The sequence below is a fragment of the Xenopus laevis genome, chromosome 7S (genome assembly GCF_017654675.1).
Source record: "Xenopus laevis strain J_2021 chromosome 7S, Xenopus_laevis_v10.1, whole genome shotgun sequence".
NCBI lineage: Eukaryota > Metazoa > Chordata > Amphibia > Anura > Pipidae > Xenopus > Xenopus laevis.
The window spans coordinates 43115558-43132956 of NC_054384.1; the positions used below are offsets into that span (position 1 = coordinate 43115558).

The following is a 17399-nucleotide window of genomic DNA, read 5'->3' on the forward strand; positions in this document are numbered from 1 at the left end:
CCTGCTTAATTTTTTTGTTTGTGATTGCGTGCCACAATAGCATGGCATTTGAACAGTCACATTTTGGAAGGGACAGTGACCAAGTAGTGGTCCGAATGACGTATGGAAAGAGAACAATAAAAGGGCATTGACAGAAAGTTAATTATTATTACAAAAGCATAATATTAAATATCTAGAGGAATAAAAACCTTTAAAAAAATATGGGGTAATTAACAAAATTTGAACGTGAGATCCTGGATTCCCATCAATTTGAACATTCCAAGTATTTAGATGATCGATATCAATGGGATTTATCAAACGCTCATTATTAGCTGTTGGTTAATCCAAACATCATTATCAACGATCAGAATCAATTTTTCTATAAGAATTATTGTGGCGAAAGAGATGAACTAACCTAAGCAATCATAGGGCAGTGTCGGTGAACTCAACAGAAAGAAAGACAAACAGTTCAAATTCTCCATGCCCTAAAAAAATAAAAATTATGCCACTACTATCTAGCTAAAGTTCATTTTGCAGGGAGCTTGCTGTCATAAGAAAGAATGTTCTGTGAACACAATAAGCCATCTGCTACCATTCTAAAGTTTTCAACAAATTAATAAATTATGAAATACACACAAATATAATATGCATAGTTTCCCCTTACTTACATCCACCATTTTTATTTTGTATTTCCAATCCTAGTACTAAGGAACGAGGAGGGGTGGTAACTCTACCACTAGGTGATGTTTTTATACACTTGCACTTTAAAAATATAAAATGTAATATTGAACAATGTTTTAATTATGTAGGAATAAATTTAAGAAAAAAAAGGGAAAAAAAATAATTATGTAGGAATGATACAAGATATATTTATTTACTTGGATCACTGTTATGAATGCAATACACAATTTATATGGGCATGTGTGCATATATTGTTATTGAACCGTAAAGGTGATATATTCAAGCATCAGCCAGCTTTGATATGTGTCTTTTTATACTTGAAAAGATGCAAATATGCCAATTAAAGCTTAGCAGTATCATACAGAAGGACACGTTGATATTGCAGAGCAGCATTAAAGTGATTAATATGCTGGCACAATCAGATACAAAAACGAGTGTTGCATTTGTCTAGTTAAGTCACCTGGTGTCATTTCATGACAATAACTCATCGTGCTGGTGATGGCACAGAAGTTTACATCGCTCAACATTGCTTCTGAAGACAAAATATAAGACAATGTAGAAGGTTTCACCATTAACTTACTGTATCAACTTGACAGTTACACAAGTCAGGACAGCTAATTACTGTTATATTGTTATATTATATTTCTGAGCTGTAATCTCATTTTCCTATTCTTTTTAATACAATATACAGTATTTAATCTCAACTAATTTTCTATATGAATCCTCAATTGGTATGTTTTTTTATAAGTGAGGGATGAAAAATTATGTAAAACAGTGTTTTTTTCACCTGAGTTTTTCAGGCCTCCCCAATTAACATGTTACTGAAACCCGGTTAAGTCAGTGCTACCAAAATTAGATTTAAGGGTGTCTTCAAATATTATTAATATCACGCTTACACCTCTCTTGGCAAAAAAGTAATGTATATTGTTGCTATATGGTATAATGTATGTAGGTTTAGCAGCACGTATAATATGGGCTCCCATTACCAATCACTTTACTAATAATTGCTCTGGATTAGATACCCTTTTCCCAGGTGTGAGTCCTTGCATCAGTTGGAGGCCAGGTTTTAGTGCAACTCTCAGTTTGGCGGCTGGCCAAGTTGCCTCAGGTAGGCCAAGCCCTGGCTGCAGGCCAGGCAAGGTCACAGAACTTTTCAATGCAAATACAATTACAGCTTCTAATAGACTAGTAAATTATTCTGCTGTACTAAAGCTTGTGTAAAACTTAAAATGTAAATAAAAAATAAGTAATTATGTGATAGCAAGATCCCTTTCCTGGCAGCCATCTGCTTTCTCTACTTCCTTTAAAATGACTTACTATATTTTGTGATGGGAGCTAAGTTAAGAGTTTGAGATTTTAAGATAAAATTTTCTGAACTGATTGCCTACTACAATTTATCAGGATTAATTTAAACAATAAGTAATTAAACTTAAAATGTAATACATTCCCCTATGAAGTATGGCCCAGGAGCATTTTTTTTCAGATGATCAGTGTGGCACATCACAGGCCAACTCCTTTTCTGTTAACAAATAATGTGAGCTGTGATATTTAGCCAGTTCAACGCAGGCTGGTCTAACCATTCACATTTTAGCATTCTGTGAATATTCACATGCTGTTATTCCTTGAGCACCAAAAAAGCACTTCATGGACATTTCTAATGTTCTGCCTGGCAGTTCCACCTTATGTGATTCAGAATACAAGCAGTATTTTGTTTATAGTGGCTATCTGATAAGAAGAAAAACAGGAGAAGCCTTTTGTTATGGCATTGTTTTTAGAATAGAGAAAGATTCTTTATCTTTTTTGTTTTGTTATTTTGTTTTGCTATGTCCTTACTAGGTTAAATGATGGTGCATGATGCCATCCAATTATTGGGATACTTCTGTAAAGAAACTTATGCTATTAGCACAATTGCAGTCTTACAGTGACTCATGTAAAAGCTTTTCTCTGTAAAAATACATTTTCTTAACATGTTACATGAGAAATCTATAACAGTTCCAGCAATATGTAATGCATAATGTTTTATAGGTCTCCATGAGCATTCTTTCTCTTCACAGTGCTGTTACAATTGGCTTCTTGCATATGTCATAATTTCCTCCTTTTTTTCCCCTTAAATCTTTAAGCAATATTTATGTTATCAGAGTTTGTAATGTAAATATTTCTCATTGTCTTTGACCCTATAATCCACAGTAATACTATAGCAGAAAAAAACATGAATTGTAATGAATGAGTAAATGAATGAGTAAATTCCACAGATGCTCTATTCCTCTAATTTCTCGTCTGAGCTCAATATCAATTTAGGAACACTAACAAATCCATAATATAGATTTTTATTTGAGAACTCTCCTCATACCCTAATGCTATAAGCAAAATGTGAGCACTAGAGAAGGATAAACTTGGGATTTTGCCATAATTTTTTGTTTGCATGGAAAACATATAAACAACTGTGTTACTATTATTAGTATTAAACAATTTTAAGGAAAAAGTAACATTTGAAAGCTTTGATACCACAAACCAATAAAATGTCTTTGAAGAAGAGCTAAAGCCTAACTAAAGAAGTAGGGTAGAAATGTTGCACATTATGTTGTGGCCTTCTATACTAGCCCAAGGCAACCACAGCCCTTTAGTCGTGAAAATCTGTGCCTCCAAAGATGCCCCAGTAGCATTGTCGGAGGGTGGTTTTATTGTTTGGGTAGGCTAAAGATGGGCATAAGAGTTAGATATTGGGGAGCACAACCATCAAACACAGGGGATGGTATGCAGGGTCAAATAGTTAAACATATATCAGAAAAAAGAAGAGAAAGAGCTGACCCATGTAACTGCACCCTCCCATCCACGACAAGCTTTTCTTTTGGATCAGGAGGGAACTCGCTGTGGGTGAAGGGGTTGGAGGCTCTTTTGGATCCGAGGGCCTTTGGATCCTTTGATGTGCCTGAGGCACACTGTACTCTACTGAACATGAAGGCTCATTTATAAACATTGGGCAAATTTGCACCTGGTCAGTAACCCATAACAACCAATCAGTGATTACATTTTTTCAGTCTGCTGCAAGGAAAACAATGAAAGCAAGTTTCTGATTGGTTGTCATGGCTAACTGCCAGGTGCAAATTGAACCCCATTGTGTTATGATAACTGCCTTGGGTCACTGGCATAAACTACACAAGTACGCCTATGGTATGCTTTGGGTGACCTTGCCGGTGACTACACTCTATCACAGGGGCAATGATAATTTTGGCTATCAGTTGATTATTAGTATGTTATATAGGTGCAATAGCATATAACCAATTGAACCCACCTATTTGCCTGGTCGATCAGCTTCCTGCTGCTAATCAATATTTTAAAGTTGCACACTGGACATTAGTTTTAACATTGTATTAAAAGTTATGTTTTGATTTAACCATTTCGCATGGGCTTCGGATGTCGTGGATGGGAGGGTACAGTTACATTGGTCAGCTCTTTCTCTTCTTTTTTTCTGATATAAAGATGGACATACACTGGCTTACTTAAAGCTAATATTAGATTCTCTGCTTATGTAAAAATGTCCTACCCCAACTACCGACTCCCACTTATTTAATGGGAACTGTGCAGAAATGAAGTTGGGACTATTTTTCAGGTTGGGAAATGCCAAAATCTACACATTATATGAAAAGAAACAAAGGCACATTCTATGACAGACACACCAGGCACATTTTACACATCAGTTACTGGCACCCCAGGCACAATATAGACAGTGTATAGATAGAGTTGACAACATATACAATAGAAGACAGCGGGTACAGACACAGGCACATTAACTGATACAAGACACATATGACATGAAAGGAAGTGAAACACTAGGGTTAGGATGCATCCAGGCTAAATGAATTGTTAATTTCAATTACAATAAATCCTTAATAAACAGGCAGGCCCAGATTTGTGGCGAGGCCACACAGGCCCGGGCCTAGGGCAGCGAAATTCTAGGGGTGGCATGCCACCCAGCCACATAGGGAACACAACGTTCCCCAGCATCCACCGCTATGGTGCACACACACGTACGTGCAATCGGTGGGCACTTGGACCAGGAGGCCTCAGAAAAAATTAAGTGCTAATTTTATATATAATACCCTCAGGAAAAACAGTAAACATAGGACATATTTTATGTACATGATCCTCAGGACACATCAGGATATTTGTATGGGGGCTCCACATGAACTAATATATAATAAACAAAACAATAGAATTGTAAGAAAAACTACAAGTAAAAAGAAAACCATAAAAAAGGAAAGGTTTAATCCATGACTAGCACAAGGGTTACAGGGACTAGAACAGCAGCTGCTGTAGGTGACCTCAGAATGTATATTGTGCCTGTCAGTGTTCTGGAAATCACTACAAATATTCACTTAGTTTGTAGCAAACCATGCAGGCCCCTCTCATCAGTCTGGTGACTCCTGTCTGTAAAGTTTCCTGAGTCCCGCCTACTTCTGTAGCTGATTGGACAATTTTAATGTTTGTAAAGACAGCTGTGCTCTGATCTGATCGTGCAATCTGCAAGCAGTAAGAGCCAATCAGTGTGCAGCTGTTTACTGCAGCATCAGTCTAGAGCAGGGGTCCCCAACCTTTTTTAACCGTGAGCCACAATCAATTGCAAAAAGAGTTGGGTAGTAGTGATGGGTGAATTTGCGCCGTTTTGCTTCGCCGAAAAATTTGCGAACCGGCACCGGCGTCTCGTTTTTGATGACAATTTAATTTTCGCCAGCGAATTTCATTCATTGGTGGTGAATCGCACAAATTCGCCGCGAATTGCGCCTGCCGAATAAATTCACCCATCACTATTGGGGAGCAACACTAGCATTAAATAAGCTTCTGGGATGCCACATAAGGGCTGTGATTGACTATTTGGTAGCCCCTATGTGGACTGGCAACCTACAGGAGGGTTTGTTTGGCAGAACAATAGTTTTTTATGCAAGCAAAACTTTATGCCTCCAGGAATTCCTCCAGGAATTGAAAAATAAATAACCCAACAGCCCATAACCCAACAGCTGTCCGAAACAAACTTAGCATTTGTGTATTGCAGACGCTTCTAACAAAATACAACATGGGAAACTCCTGTGACAACTCTGTAGGCCTGGGTCATGACTACTAGAGATGCAGAACCTTTAGGCTTGTTCAATAAATACAGTAAGTAAAATATGGCATTTCTAGCCATTAGAGTCAACCTTTTCTCTAAATGAAACCTAGCAAGCTCATCCAGAGGAACCCCATTTTAAATCTCTCCAATATACCTCAAAGGGGATGCATTGTCCAAAAGGACAATGCAACCAGTCTCTTCATCAGCTTTGTGCTGCGTTGATTTCAGCAACCCTGTGTTTTATCAATTTGTAAAAAGACCCTTTTTATTTCAAATGCAGCTGTCAATATAACTTCAGAGAGAGATTTCCACAACTTCACAGCTCTTACTGTTACTAATGTAAAAAAAAAACTCTATTCACACCTTAAAATGTTTGTTCACCTTCTAAACATTTTTTAGTTCAGTTGTTTTCAGATTGTTCACCTCATATAAATACTTTTTTCAATTGCTTTTCATTTTTATTTATTATAATTTTTCTAAAATTGAAATTTGAAGTTTAGGGCTCCTGTCTCTGGAGTTTCAGTCAGATATTCAGGTGCAGAATCCGAACTGTTACGATTTGATACATTAGGTTGATACATTAGTACATTACAAATTTCTCAGCAGTACCTTTGAAATATTAGCAACAATTGTATCAATCATAACAGATGACTTTAATAAAACTCTGGGATTCTGCTCAGCAGGAACAAAGATAACTAATGTATCAACTAAATGTATCAATTTAGAACAGTTACAGACTTGTTGCCCCCCCCCCAGAGCTGCTATAAAGGGTGAAAAATGAAACTTCATGCTTTAATATTAAAAAAATGAACACATATAGAAAATAGAAAGTAATTGCAAAAAGTGTTTATTTCTGGGGAACTATCTGAAAACAACTAAACTGGAAAAAGTGTTTGAAGGTAAACAACCCCTTTAAAGCAATACTGACACGTTCCTATCATCATTTATTTATATAGCGCTGACAAGATGAAGGTTAGGGTACAATTGAGACATTAGGATTTTAGAAACAATTTGTGATTTTTGATACAGCAATGATTGATTAATTAAGGTACAGTACATTGAATAAGCTTCTTTAAACAGGTGGGTCTTTAAGGAGCGCTTCAAAGTTTGGAAAGAAGGAGAAAGTCTGACAGCTCCTATAAAAAGCATAGGAACGTGTCAGTATCAAGTAGTTGCTGCACTCAGAAAAGTTCCCCTCAAAGCCCCCCTCAAAGCCGCCCCAGCCCTGCGAACCTTTGCGCAGTCGACCAGCTGACACAGCTAACTGATCTTCTGCCTTGCTTCCATGACGCTGGACTGGGGTCGGAGCAATCCTTCCATAGGCTGAAGTCCTGTTTTCATTCGTAATTAGCCCGTGGAAGGATGGCGCCGCCTCCAGTCCAGCGTCACTAAAACAGCACAGAAGATCTTTTAGCAGTGTCGGAGGGTCATGGCAGAGCAGATTCGTGGAGCTGGGGGAGCAGCTTTGAGGAGGGTTTTCAGGGGAACTATTCCGGGTGAAGCAACTACTTGATACTGACACGTTCCTATGATTTTTATAGGAACGTGTCAGCATCGCTTTAAGATGGAACTACTTTTTTTTTTTAAATTATGGCATTCCCTTGTGCTTTCTAGAAAGAACTAATAAAGAATAAAACATAACCCAGTTTTTGCATGGTTCCATAAAATATTATAGCTAGTCATTAGATTTTTCTTAAAGTGGAATTATCGCGAAAATGAAAATTTAATATGAGCTTCATCATACTGAAATAAAAAAAGTTCTAAATACAATCAATAAAACATTCTCTGCTGTTTCTGAAATAATCAAGTTTATGTTCACTATCCCTCTCTCTCAGCATCTGTTTCTCCTCATTCTGTCTTCATACAGCAGTTGGGTGTCAGATATTCATTGACAGTAGTGATGGGCGAATTTATTCGGCGAATTTGCGCGTTTCGCCGCCAGCGAATAAATTTGCGAAATGCCAGCGAAAATTCGCGTCAAAAATTCGCCAGCGTCAAAATTTTTTTTTTCGAAAAAACGGATGCCGGCGTCAAAAACGGGCGCCGGCATCAAAAACGAGACGCCGGCGCCGTTTCGTGAATTATACGCCGTTTTCGCGAATTTCGCGAATTATTCTGCGAAGCGAAACGGCGCAAATTGGCCCATCGCTAATTGACAGTTAGATCCAATATATCTTATAGGGGGGCTTCCTTTCCTAGCAGATGAATTAGAGCTCACTCAAATAACTGATTCCAATACAAACAAAATCTAACAAAATACCTGCCTATTGCACAAATCCTGCATGTAAAGAGACATGGTGGGACATTCACTAAGATTCATAGTTGCGCCAGGCATAACTTTGCCGCACTTCGCCGCACTTCACCAGGCGTAGTTTCGCCAGCGCTCCGCAAATTCACTAAAATCAGAAGTTGCGCTCAGGGGTAGCGTAAAGGTTGCGAAGTTGCGCTAGCGTTGATTCGCTAAGCGAAGCAAAGTTACACTAGCAATGGTTAATTTGCATATGGCGCCAAATTCAAATTTCAATGGAGGAATATGTAGCAGCACTACAAATGCCTGAGAAACCTTCAAAACATCAAATAAAATTTTTATTTTGCCCTACACATGTGCCCACTGTATAGTTAAGTTGCCATGAGTTAGGAAATGTAGGGGCGAAGGAGGGGAGCCCCAAAAATTTTTTCGATCTTTTTCAGCCTATCACCCATAATATAGAAAAGGTTACACTAGCGAAGTTACGCCAGCGTCCATTAGTGAATTTGGGAAGTAACGAAAATGCCCAACGCTAGCGAATTGACACTAGCGTTAGGCGCTTCGGTACATAGTGAATTTGCCCCATGATGTCTTAATAGAATGAGCTCTAATACATTTTCTAGGCAAAAGGAGCCCCCCTATAAGATATATTGGATGTTAAAGTACACAAGACCAAAACAACCAAATAACTGCTGAAATTCCAAACTGGAGAGCTGCTGAGCAAAGTGCTAAATAGCAAAATAATGAAAACCAATTGCATGTTGTCCCAGAATATCAATGTCTATGTCATGCTGAAAGTTAAGGTTAACAATACTTGTGGTATGGTATTGCAAAGACAGAAAAACGTCTTACCTACAAAATCCCAGATTCTAGGCACATAACTTAATAGATCTACCTACTTGAATAAGGTTTAAAGGTCCTAAAAGTTGCACCAGCCAATCAATTGCATTTGTGACCTTTATATTTTATATTGCTAGTAGACTGTTCATTGCTTTAAAGCAACATATTTCTTCTACCATTGTCAAGAGCTTATGTAACCTATTATCCAAAGTATAAAACACTCTGTAGCAATTCTTACCTAGGATGTCCTTTATTCCAGCTTTTCATCTAGTTTCCAGAAATTATTCTTTAAAGACATCTCCCCTTCTATTCATTTTTTCATGGGTACCAATATACCATAACTCCTAAGTCAGCCCTTACCAGTAACATCTCCACTTGCTCAGAAACATGCTACCAGTCAAACTTGGCAAAGTTTGGCAAGTAGGGTGCTGGTGACAGATTATTCTTGCTTCTGGTGTAATGACTGTATCACCCTATTGTCACAGCTTGGTTTGCTCTAACTAAGTGTGGTTGATGTTTGAACATCTGAATTAACTTAGCATGCTATAGACGGGAAAATTTTCAGAAACATTATAGCTGGTGTTTATGTTTTATTCTGTATTATTTTTTTGTATTTATTGATATGATTTGGCTTCTTTCCAGCTGGCTACTGAAATGTCTGGTTTATTAGGTCACTAATCTGAGTGATCTTATTTATTTTTCCTTTCTACGTTTGAGCTGCTGCCTGTTTGCTAGGGTAATTCGAAGGCTGAGGGCTATAGAGCAAAAATCCTTATATATCATAAACCATGAAAATACACTAAGACCTACTGAAAATTGTCAAGGAATACTGCTGTCTACAAGGATAAATTTCCCTTATGTTTCCAGAACTACTCCACTACTGATCTTAGTAATACTGGGAAAGGTTACCTCTTCTTGAACAAAACCACCCATACTTCCATCCATTTTCCAGTATATAAATAAAAGGCAGAGTAGCATATCAATGTCTGGCAGCTATTGAAGAGCAGAAGCTTTGACACATTAAGCCAGGACAAGACTGGTTTGGTTATACATGCTCCTGGTTTGTAAATGGGGAGGGGAGTCTTGACAGAAGCCCTATGATTGATAAATCACTTTCTTTTTTCTTTTAATGAATGGCATTAATTTAAGCAACCAAGTAGTACCTTGAGTGGAAGCTGCCACAATATCAGTGCTACAGGTAGAATTTGTGTGCATTTTATTTAGACCAAAGGTGCTGAAAAGGTAGATCAGGATCTACCAGTAGATCTTTAGCGGATGATCAGTAGATCTCAAGACACTGTCAAAAAACAGCTTGACTAACTCACCCTCCTATATCATGCTTTTTATTCAGATATTTTTATGTTAAGGTTACATAAGAAATACTGGATAATGGGTTTCCTGTTAATAATGGCATATCCCATAGACTTCATTATAATCAAATAATTCAACATTTTGAAGCATATTTGCCTTTTCTCTGTAATAATAGAACAGCACCTTGTACTAAATAAGATATATTGTTCTGTATTTCTTTAGATGAACTTTTACTTCTGCCATAACAAAACGTTAAACCCATAAATGTATGTGCTACTTTGTTGGCAAGCATTCATTGTTTCATTATACTTCTGAAATATTTTGCAAATAGCACATATGGCTTTAAGAGATATTAGCTAAAACTATTTATTAGATATGTTTAGAAGAAACCCATTGCACTCCCAAAACACAATGTATTAGGGTGCAATTTTTTAGTACACAGATTAAATGGGACAACATTTAGTTTAAAGGAACTAAATTTAAAAAGCACATAGTAACATAGTAACATAGTAAGTAAGGTTGAAAAAAGACACATGTCCATCGAGTTCAACCTTTTTTTTTTTTTTTTTATTAACTATCTATCTGCCAGTTGATCCAGAGGAAGGCAAAAAAAAACCATCTGAAGCCTCTCCAATTTGCCTTAGAGGGGGAAAAATTCCTTCCTGACTCCAAAATGGCAATCGGACTAGTCCCTGGATCAACTTGGACTATGAGCTATTTCCCATAACCCTGTATTCCCTTACTTGCTAAAAAGCCATCCAACCCCTTCTTAAAGCTATCTAATATATCAGCCTGTACAACTGAGAATTCCACATCTTCACAGCTCTCACTGTAAAAAACCCCTTCCGAATATTTAGGCGGAACCTCTTTTCTTCTAATCGGAATGGGTGACCTCATGTCAGCTGGAAAGATCTACTGGTAAATAAAGCATTAGAGAGATTATTATATGATCCCCTTATATATTTATACATAGTCATCATATCACCCCTTAAGCGCCTCTTCTCCAGCGTGAACATCTCCAATTTGGCCATCCAATAGCAAATGTATGCAAAGTATTGAATAAGTTTGTTGTAATACAAATGTATTATTATTATTATTACTTTGGATACATGTATATGGTGTGTCTCATTAAAGGGGATCCGTCACCCAAAGAAAATATTCAAAATCCTATTTTATCACATTAGTCAAGCAAAATGAACTTTAATTACACTGTTTAAATGATTTGAATCTTGTTTCCTTCAGTCTGGAAATTCAAAATGATAGCAAGCAGGCAGCAGCCATTTTGTAGACACTGTTATTAAGGCAAGCCTTGCATCATCTCAGAATCTTGTTTGTGCACCAGAATGGGGGACCCGATGTCCATTCCCATGCCCTGGCTACACAATTAGATGGTAAAGAGAATGGGGGAATGTGTGGAGAGCAGTGACATCTAGGAAGTGCTCAATGGAAAGTGAAAGTAATTGTCTGCCCCGCCTCTATGCCCAGGGCATAGAGGAGGGGCAGACAATATTTGATTGACATCTGAGATTTTTAAATGAGCTTACAGCAGCTATGAATGCTTTAATAAAAAATAGAAATTGGATTTCATGTTTAATTTGAAAAGGACTTTTATTATACAGATTTATGTGTCTGGGTGACAGGTCCACTTTAACTTCATGTGAAGTGTATTACATATAGTGTAAAATTCTGCCATGAAAACAGGTGTTAGCTTGAAAAATGTCTCATAATAACTGTTATAAACACTAGTCCTGCTGGGTTATGACAGGATTGAGGGTTAAAATAAAGAAGTAATTTTTTTTATTGGTCTAAGGTAATATATATTACACCCCTTATGTATACGGTGATTAGCTATTTGAAATGGAATATTTCTATGATCACTGATACATGGCATTAATGTACTGCAACAGACTGCAAGGACTGCAACAGATCTTTACAAATATGACACATATACACCAACTTTTAGTCATAAAATTTTGATACAACTTAAAAATACTGCACAATATGTATTATGCTTAGTAGACAAAACAAAAGCCTACATATTGTGTGTTTCTTGTCCTCAAAAACATAGGTTTATACCCACCAAGGAAAATGCCAGTTCTAAAGAAATCCTCCTTAGGAAACACAGAGGGCAAAAGCTGTGAAGATGCAAAGGTATGTTAAATTTGTGATGAATATATGATAATTATGCATCCCTGTTGCATTTACAATATGTTAGAACACCTAAGATGGTAGTTCAGTTAGCAAAGAGATCATCCTGATGTCAGATGCTTATGCTTATGTGGGTAATATTATTATTCTATTTGCAGATTGGTCAAACATCATTGATGACTGGTTAATCAGTATCAGTAGAAATAAGTCAAATATATTGGACTTGCTGTGTTTTTTCTTGAAGACATTTCACCAGTCATCCAACTGCCTTTCTCAATTCAGAACGTGGTGAAACGTCTTCAAGAAAAAACAGCAAGTGCAGTTGATTTGACTTATTTCTACAGACATAACATGACCTGGATGAATGAGAATCAAATACTTGCATCCAGGCATGACCTATGCAATTCTGTATAGCTTGCTAAGTGCCATTGTGTATCTTTTACTGAATCATGCACATATGCGTCTATTAAAGCTGGGGAACCATGGAGCTACTACCACCGTTAACGTGGCAGTAATTTTTCAACAGCAGGTTGTGTCATTAAGAATCACACAATGATGCAATTTCAGAAGGACTGCAACTTCATCTGAAGTGCACTTGCTCTTTGCACTGTTTGTAAATGACCCTTTGTTTTTCTACATCATAGTCATTGCCAACCTTTATTAATTTGCTGCACCCTTTCATTATAATTATGGTTGTTGTACATATAGCACATTTCAACCAAAAGATCACAATTTGGACCTTCCTTGTTCACTGCATATGTGGACAGCTTTCCTTCTTGCCTACTATTAAGTGCCTTTCATTCAGGGGAGAAATGAGTTTAGCTATAGACACGGAGCTGTTAGTTAATATGTAGGTAAACCATCACTGTACTTACAACCCTGTCATGCATGCATTTTTCCTCTTTCCAGGGCCTGCCTAGGGCGCAATGATAGGGGGTGTTGGGCAGATACCTGTTAAGGGGTCTTCTGCCTATCCCTAATTTGTGTTCGCTCTCCCCTTTGCTCCCCTCCGTTGCTCTGCCTTCCACCCCTCTCCCCTATGTCATTGTGCCACCCCCCAGTGTGACATCATGGTGAATGCACACACACAGGGGGTGTGGAGAGGGGAGGTGGTTGACCAGTTTGCCTAGGGCGCCCGGTCTGCTTGGCCCTGCCCTGCCACGTTCTACCCCAAATGCACTATTTCTAGGGTTCTATAATCCATATCATGCAAATATATTAACTGGATTTTCCCTGAAAGCATTAGTATGGGTGGGAATTTTTAGCAGGCAGATGAAAGACAACTCCAAAAGTGATAGACAACAGTGCAATAAAACAAACAGAACATCTGCTTCAAATAACACATTTTCATTTTATTGGTACATTAAGTAAAAATTTATATTTTTCCACAACAACATATCACAAGGTATTTTTCATGTATCTATATATATATATATATATATATATATATATATATATATATATATATATATATATATATATATATATATATATATATATATATATATATATTGATACATGAAAAATCAACAATATAAAGTTTCACTATTGTTTCTATTTTTTTCCTCATCCTTCTTATAAGGTGCTACCAAAACTCCCTGTGCCTCCTCTCAAGCAAACTATGGACATGTATCTCAGGTGCATGAAACATTTGGTAACAGAGGAACAGTACAAGAAAAGCAAGGCCATAGTAGATACATTTGTGATGCCAGGTGGTGTGGGCGAAACATTACAGCAAAAACTATTAGAGAGGAGAGAAAACATGGAAAACTGGGTAAGTTTCTTTATAATTTTACAATTATATTCAGATTTTTCATTTGAAATAATGCCATATATTGAAACACCATAAACGGAGGATTTTTCAAAATGTGAGATGAGAGCTCACCACAGAAAAAAAATACCCACTTTCTATTCATTCATATGAGATTTTTGAAAGTGTATTTATGAAGTGGTGAAACCATTGAACTTAAAAAATCCGTAGGGACAAATAGAAAGTGGGTGACAAAGAAAAAGTAAGTATATGCCTTTCAAATAGCAATAACATTGAAAAGTTCTGCATTATGAAGCAGGAGTATTTCTGACAACTATAACTATGAAATCACATTACCACCATTTGTTTTTATCAGGCCTTAACAACCAGGCAGCATTTACATTTCAGATTGCAGAGGCAAAGCATTAAAAAACAACAAGAATAAACTAAGACCAACTTATAATGCTCTCAGAATATCACTGACTATGTGTAAATATTTATTCTAAGGTAAACTGCTTTACCTGACAAAGTTAATTTAAGGACACAATCTTATATTTATTAAAAACACAGGCAGGATTTATATTTCCTCCTGTTAAATATTGGTTTTTATATAGCTGTCATCATTTATAAGCAAATATCTTGACACATTTAGCAAAGTCCTTATGCAATCAAATTATTCCCTAGTCCACCATTTTTAACCAGCATCAATCCTTTCCAGTTAGCCTTATTCATTTTGAAGAGTAGGATTCTAAATTGTCTTTAGGGAAATGTGACAACTGGCAACAATATATGCTCATATACAATCAAGTTTTGTAGGCTTTCAAAGTGATGCACCTTAGTAAATTCTGTTAAACTTAATGGAGAGTGTGGAGAATATTAGTGGCCACAACTAATTTGATATTTGTGGCACTGTTCATCAGAAAAAAGAGAATAGCCCTGATACATTTTGCAGTGCAGCAATGTGAGAACTTTGCCTCGGGCTGCAATTTGGCTCCTAGACCTCATATATTCATATATATTCCAACAGTGGAAGAGGGTTTGCGAATTTTATAGTTTGCACCAGTGCGCAGTGAATGTAATAAAACTTCCTACTGAAATAGTTATGTTTGCTCCAAAAGATTACGACACGTTCAAGCACTTCTTAAAAGTGCACAATTAAAATTCGCAATGCAATAACCATTTCATGAAGAATATTACACAGCAAAATGCAAATTGATATTCTTATTTGTGCAAATTGTTTTTCTCTTTGCAACTTTTATTACCTTCCCCATATGTGCTCTGCTGTGTAGCAATTATATTACCTTACTAAAAGAACATTTTCCTTAATTTAAATAGTTTGACAGATTTTTAGCCTTTTGTCACTTTCTCAATTATAATTCTAGGGAGGGGAACATAACACTAGAAATCTGCCCAGGCCCACATCAGCATCAGCAGCAGATACAATAGTTTTATAAATTTCATGTTCCCCATTGCTTTGGTCCCAATGAAAATTTGCGTGAATAAAAGGGAGGGGGCGGGCGCATGCGCGGCTTAGAATGAGGAGGACGCAACTTCGCTGAGCTCTGTGACCTTGCGGTGTTACAGCCGGTATATAAGCTGCAATTGAGCTTCCAACTGCACCGGAGACCAGAGCAGTGGTGACAGAACACAATGGGGCGAAAGAAAACCAAAGAAGGAGCAGGTACGATGTCTCCTTACATAAATAAATACTCCAGCTTGTCCTCTCAGCATGCTCAACAAGATGGCGCAGAGCAGGAAGGCCTACCATCGCACTCACTTACCCCACAGTCTCCTTCTACTTCAGCCATGACAGGCTCACGGAGCCCAAGTCCACAGCATGTAACCACTCAGGACTTAATGAATACGCTCCCAGACACTCTCCCGGTAACAGAAGAGATTTTGTTACAGCATCTGAACAGCTTAAAAGACTTCCTTACTCATACAATAGCTGACACAGTAGCCCAAGCACTCACCACAGTAAAAGCTGACATTGCTCAGCTAGGAGATCGTACAGACAAAGTGGAGAATACTGTGGATGAAATGATAGACTCATATAATACTTTGACTGAAGAACATACTGCCCTGCAATCAGATTATGCTCAACTAAAACTGCTTTGCGAAGACCTAGAGAATCGCAATCGCAGAAATAACCTGCGCATCGGGCATACCAGACGCAGTCAAGCAATCAGATCTTAAGGCCTATCTGCATAATTTCTTTACCACGCTGGTGCCAGACCACCCTTCTGATTTATGGCGCATGGACAGAGCCCATAGGGCCTTAGGAGCCAGACCACCAGATGCCAAGCTGCCAAAAGATGTTATTTTAGTCTACATTTTTTTGAGAGCAAGGATTTATCATTCAAACGACTAGGAATCGTCAGTCTATCATATACCAGGGAGCGACCCTACAAGTTTTGAATGACGTGTCAGCTATTACTCTAGCGAAGAGGAGAACCTTGAAACCGCTCACCCAACAGCTAAGGGAAACTAATATCCCTTATAGATGGGGATATCCTTTCAAATTGATTGCTGTCAAAAATGGCAGAACATATGTACTACAGGATGTTTCGCAAACCAAACAATTTTTATTGGCCCTGCAACTACCACTTATAGAGATAACTGCTCAACAGCCAAGAAGATTGACTCCCAGCAGGATACAACCCTTATGGGATAAGGCTCCAACAGCACATAGACAAAGGTTTACCAACGAAGGAATGAGACAACCCCTCCCGCAGAGAGAAAGGGATAGATCTACGACTACTTCAAGAGACCCCCAGATGTGAGAAGTCGCTGCTGAAATATAAGTTTCTCATCACACTGCCGATACGGACTCGGCGAACATTCGGATTCCCTTGCAGGACATACATTGTCACTTTGCGTGCTCCGGCAACTGATCTGGGCATACACCCTGAGATAGATTCTGAGGACTATTCACCAACTTCCTCAGTTACATCTAACTTTTGGAGTACAATTACTCAGTTACACCGAAGGACAATAACTAGTGGATCGGGACTCATACCGCGGCCAGTTGGTTTACCAGGTGGAAGCAGATGAGTACACGAATTTTCCACACATCCTTCATGTTCCAATTCTATTGGTTATTTATAAAAGTTAAATTACAAATGTTTGGTAATGTTTTTAGTTTAACATTATGGTTTGATTTTTATTTGTTATTTAAAATGTGGTACTTAAATATGTGCAGCTATGCCCAGTTCTACTCAGTATTAGAGAGCATGACAGATCCAGCATTACAATACATCCAGCGTCCATTTTTAGTGGATATCAAGAGAGTAAAGAGTGTAATTTGTAATGGCTAACTTTGTGTCCCTGAATCTAAA

At 37.6% G+C, this 17399-nt stretch overlaps 1 protein-coding gene across 1 annotated transcript in view; it reads left to right on the top strand.

Moving 5' to 3' along the window:
• Positions 1-17399, top strand: part of chat.S (choline O-acetyltransferase S homeolog) — a 78841-nt gene that overhangs the window by 1594 nt on the left and 59848 nt on the right. The window contains exons 2-3 of the mRNA XM_041571160.1: positions 12232-12314; positions 13894-14085. Coding sequence (XP_041427094.1) covers positions 12252-12314; positions 13894-14085 — 255 coding nt within the window. The 5' untranslated portion in view covers positions 12232-12251. The remainder of the gene's footprint in view (positions 1-12231; positions 12315-13893; positions 14086-17399) is intronic.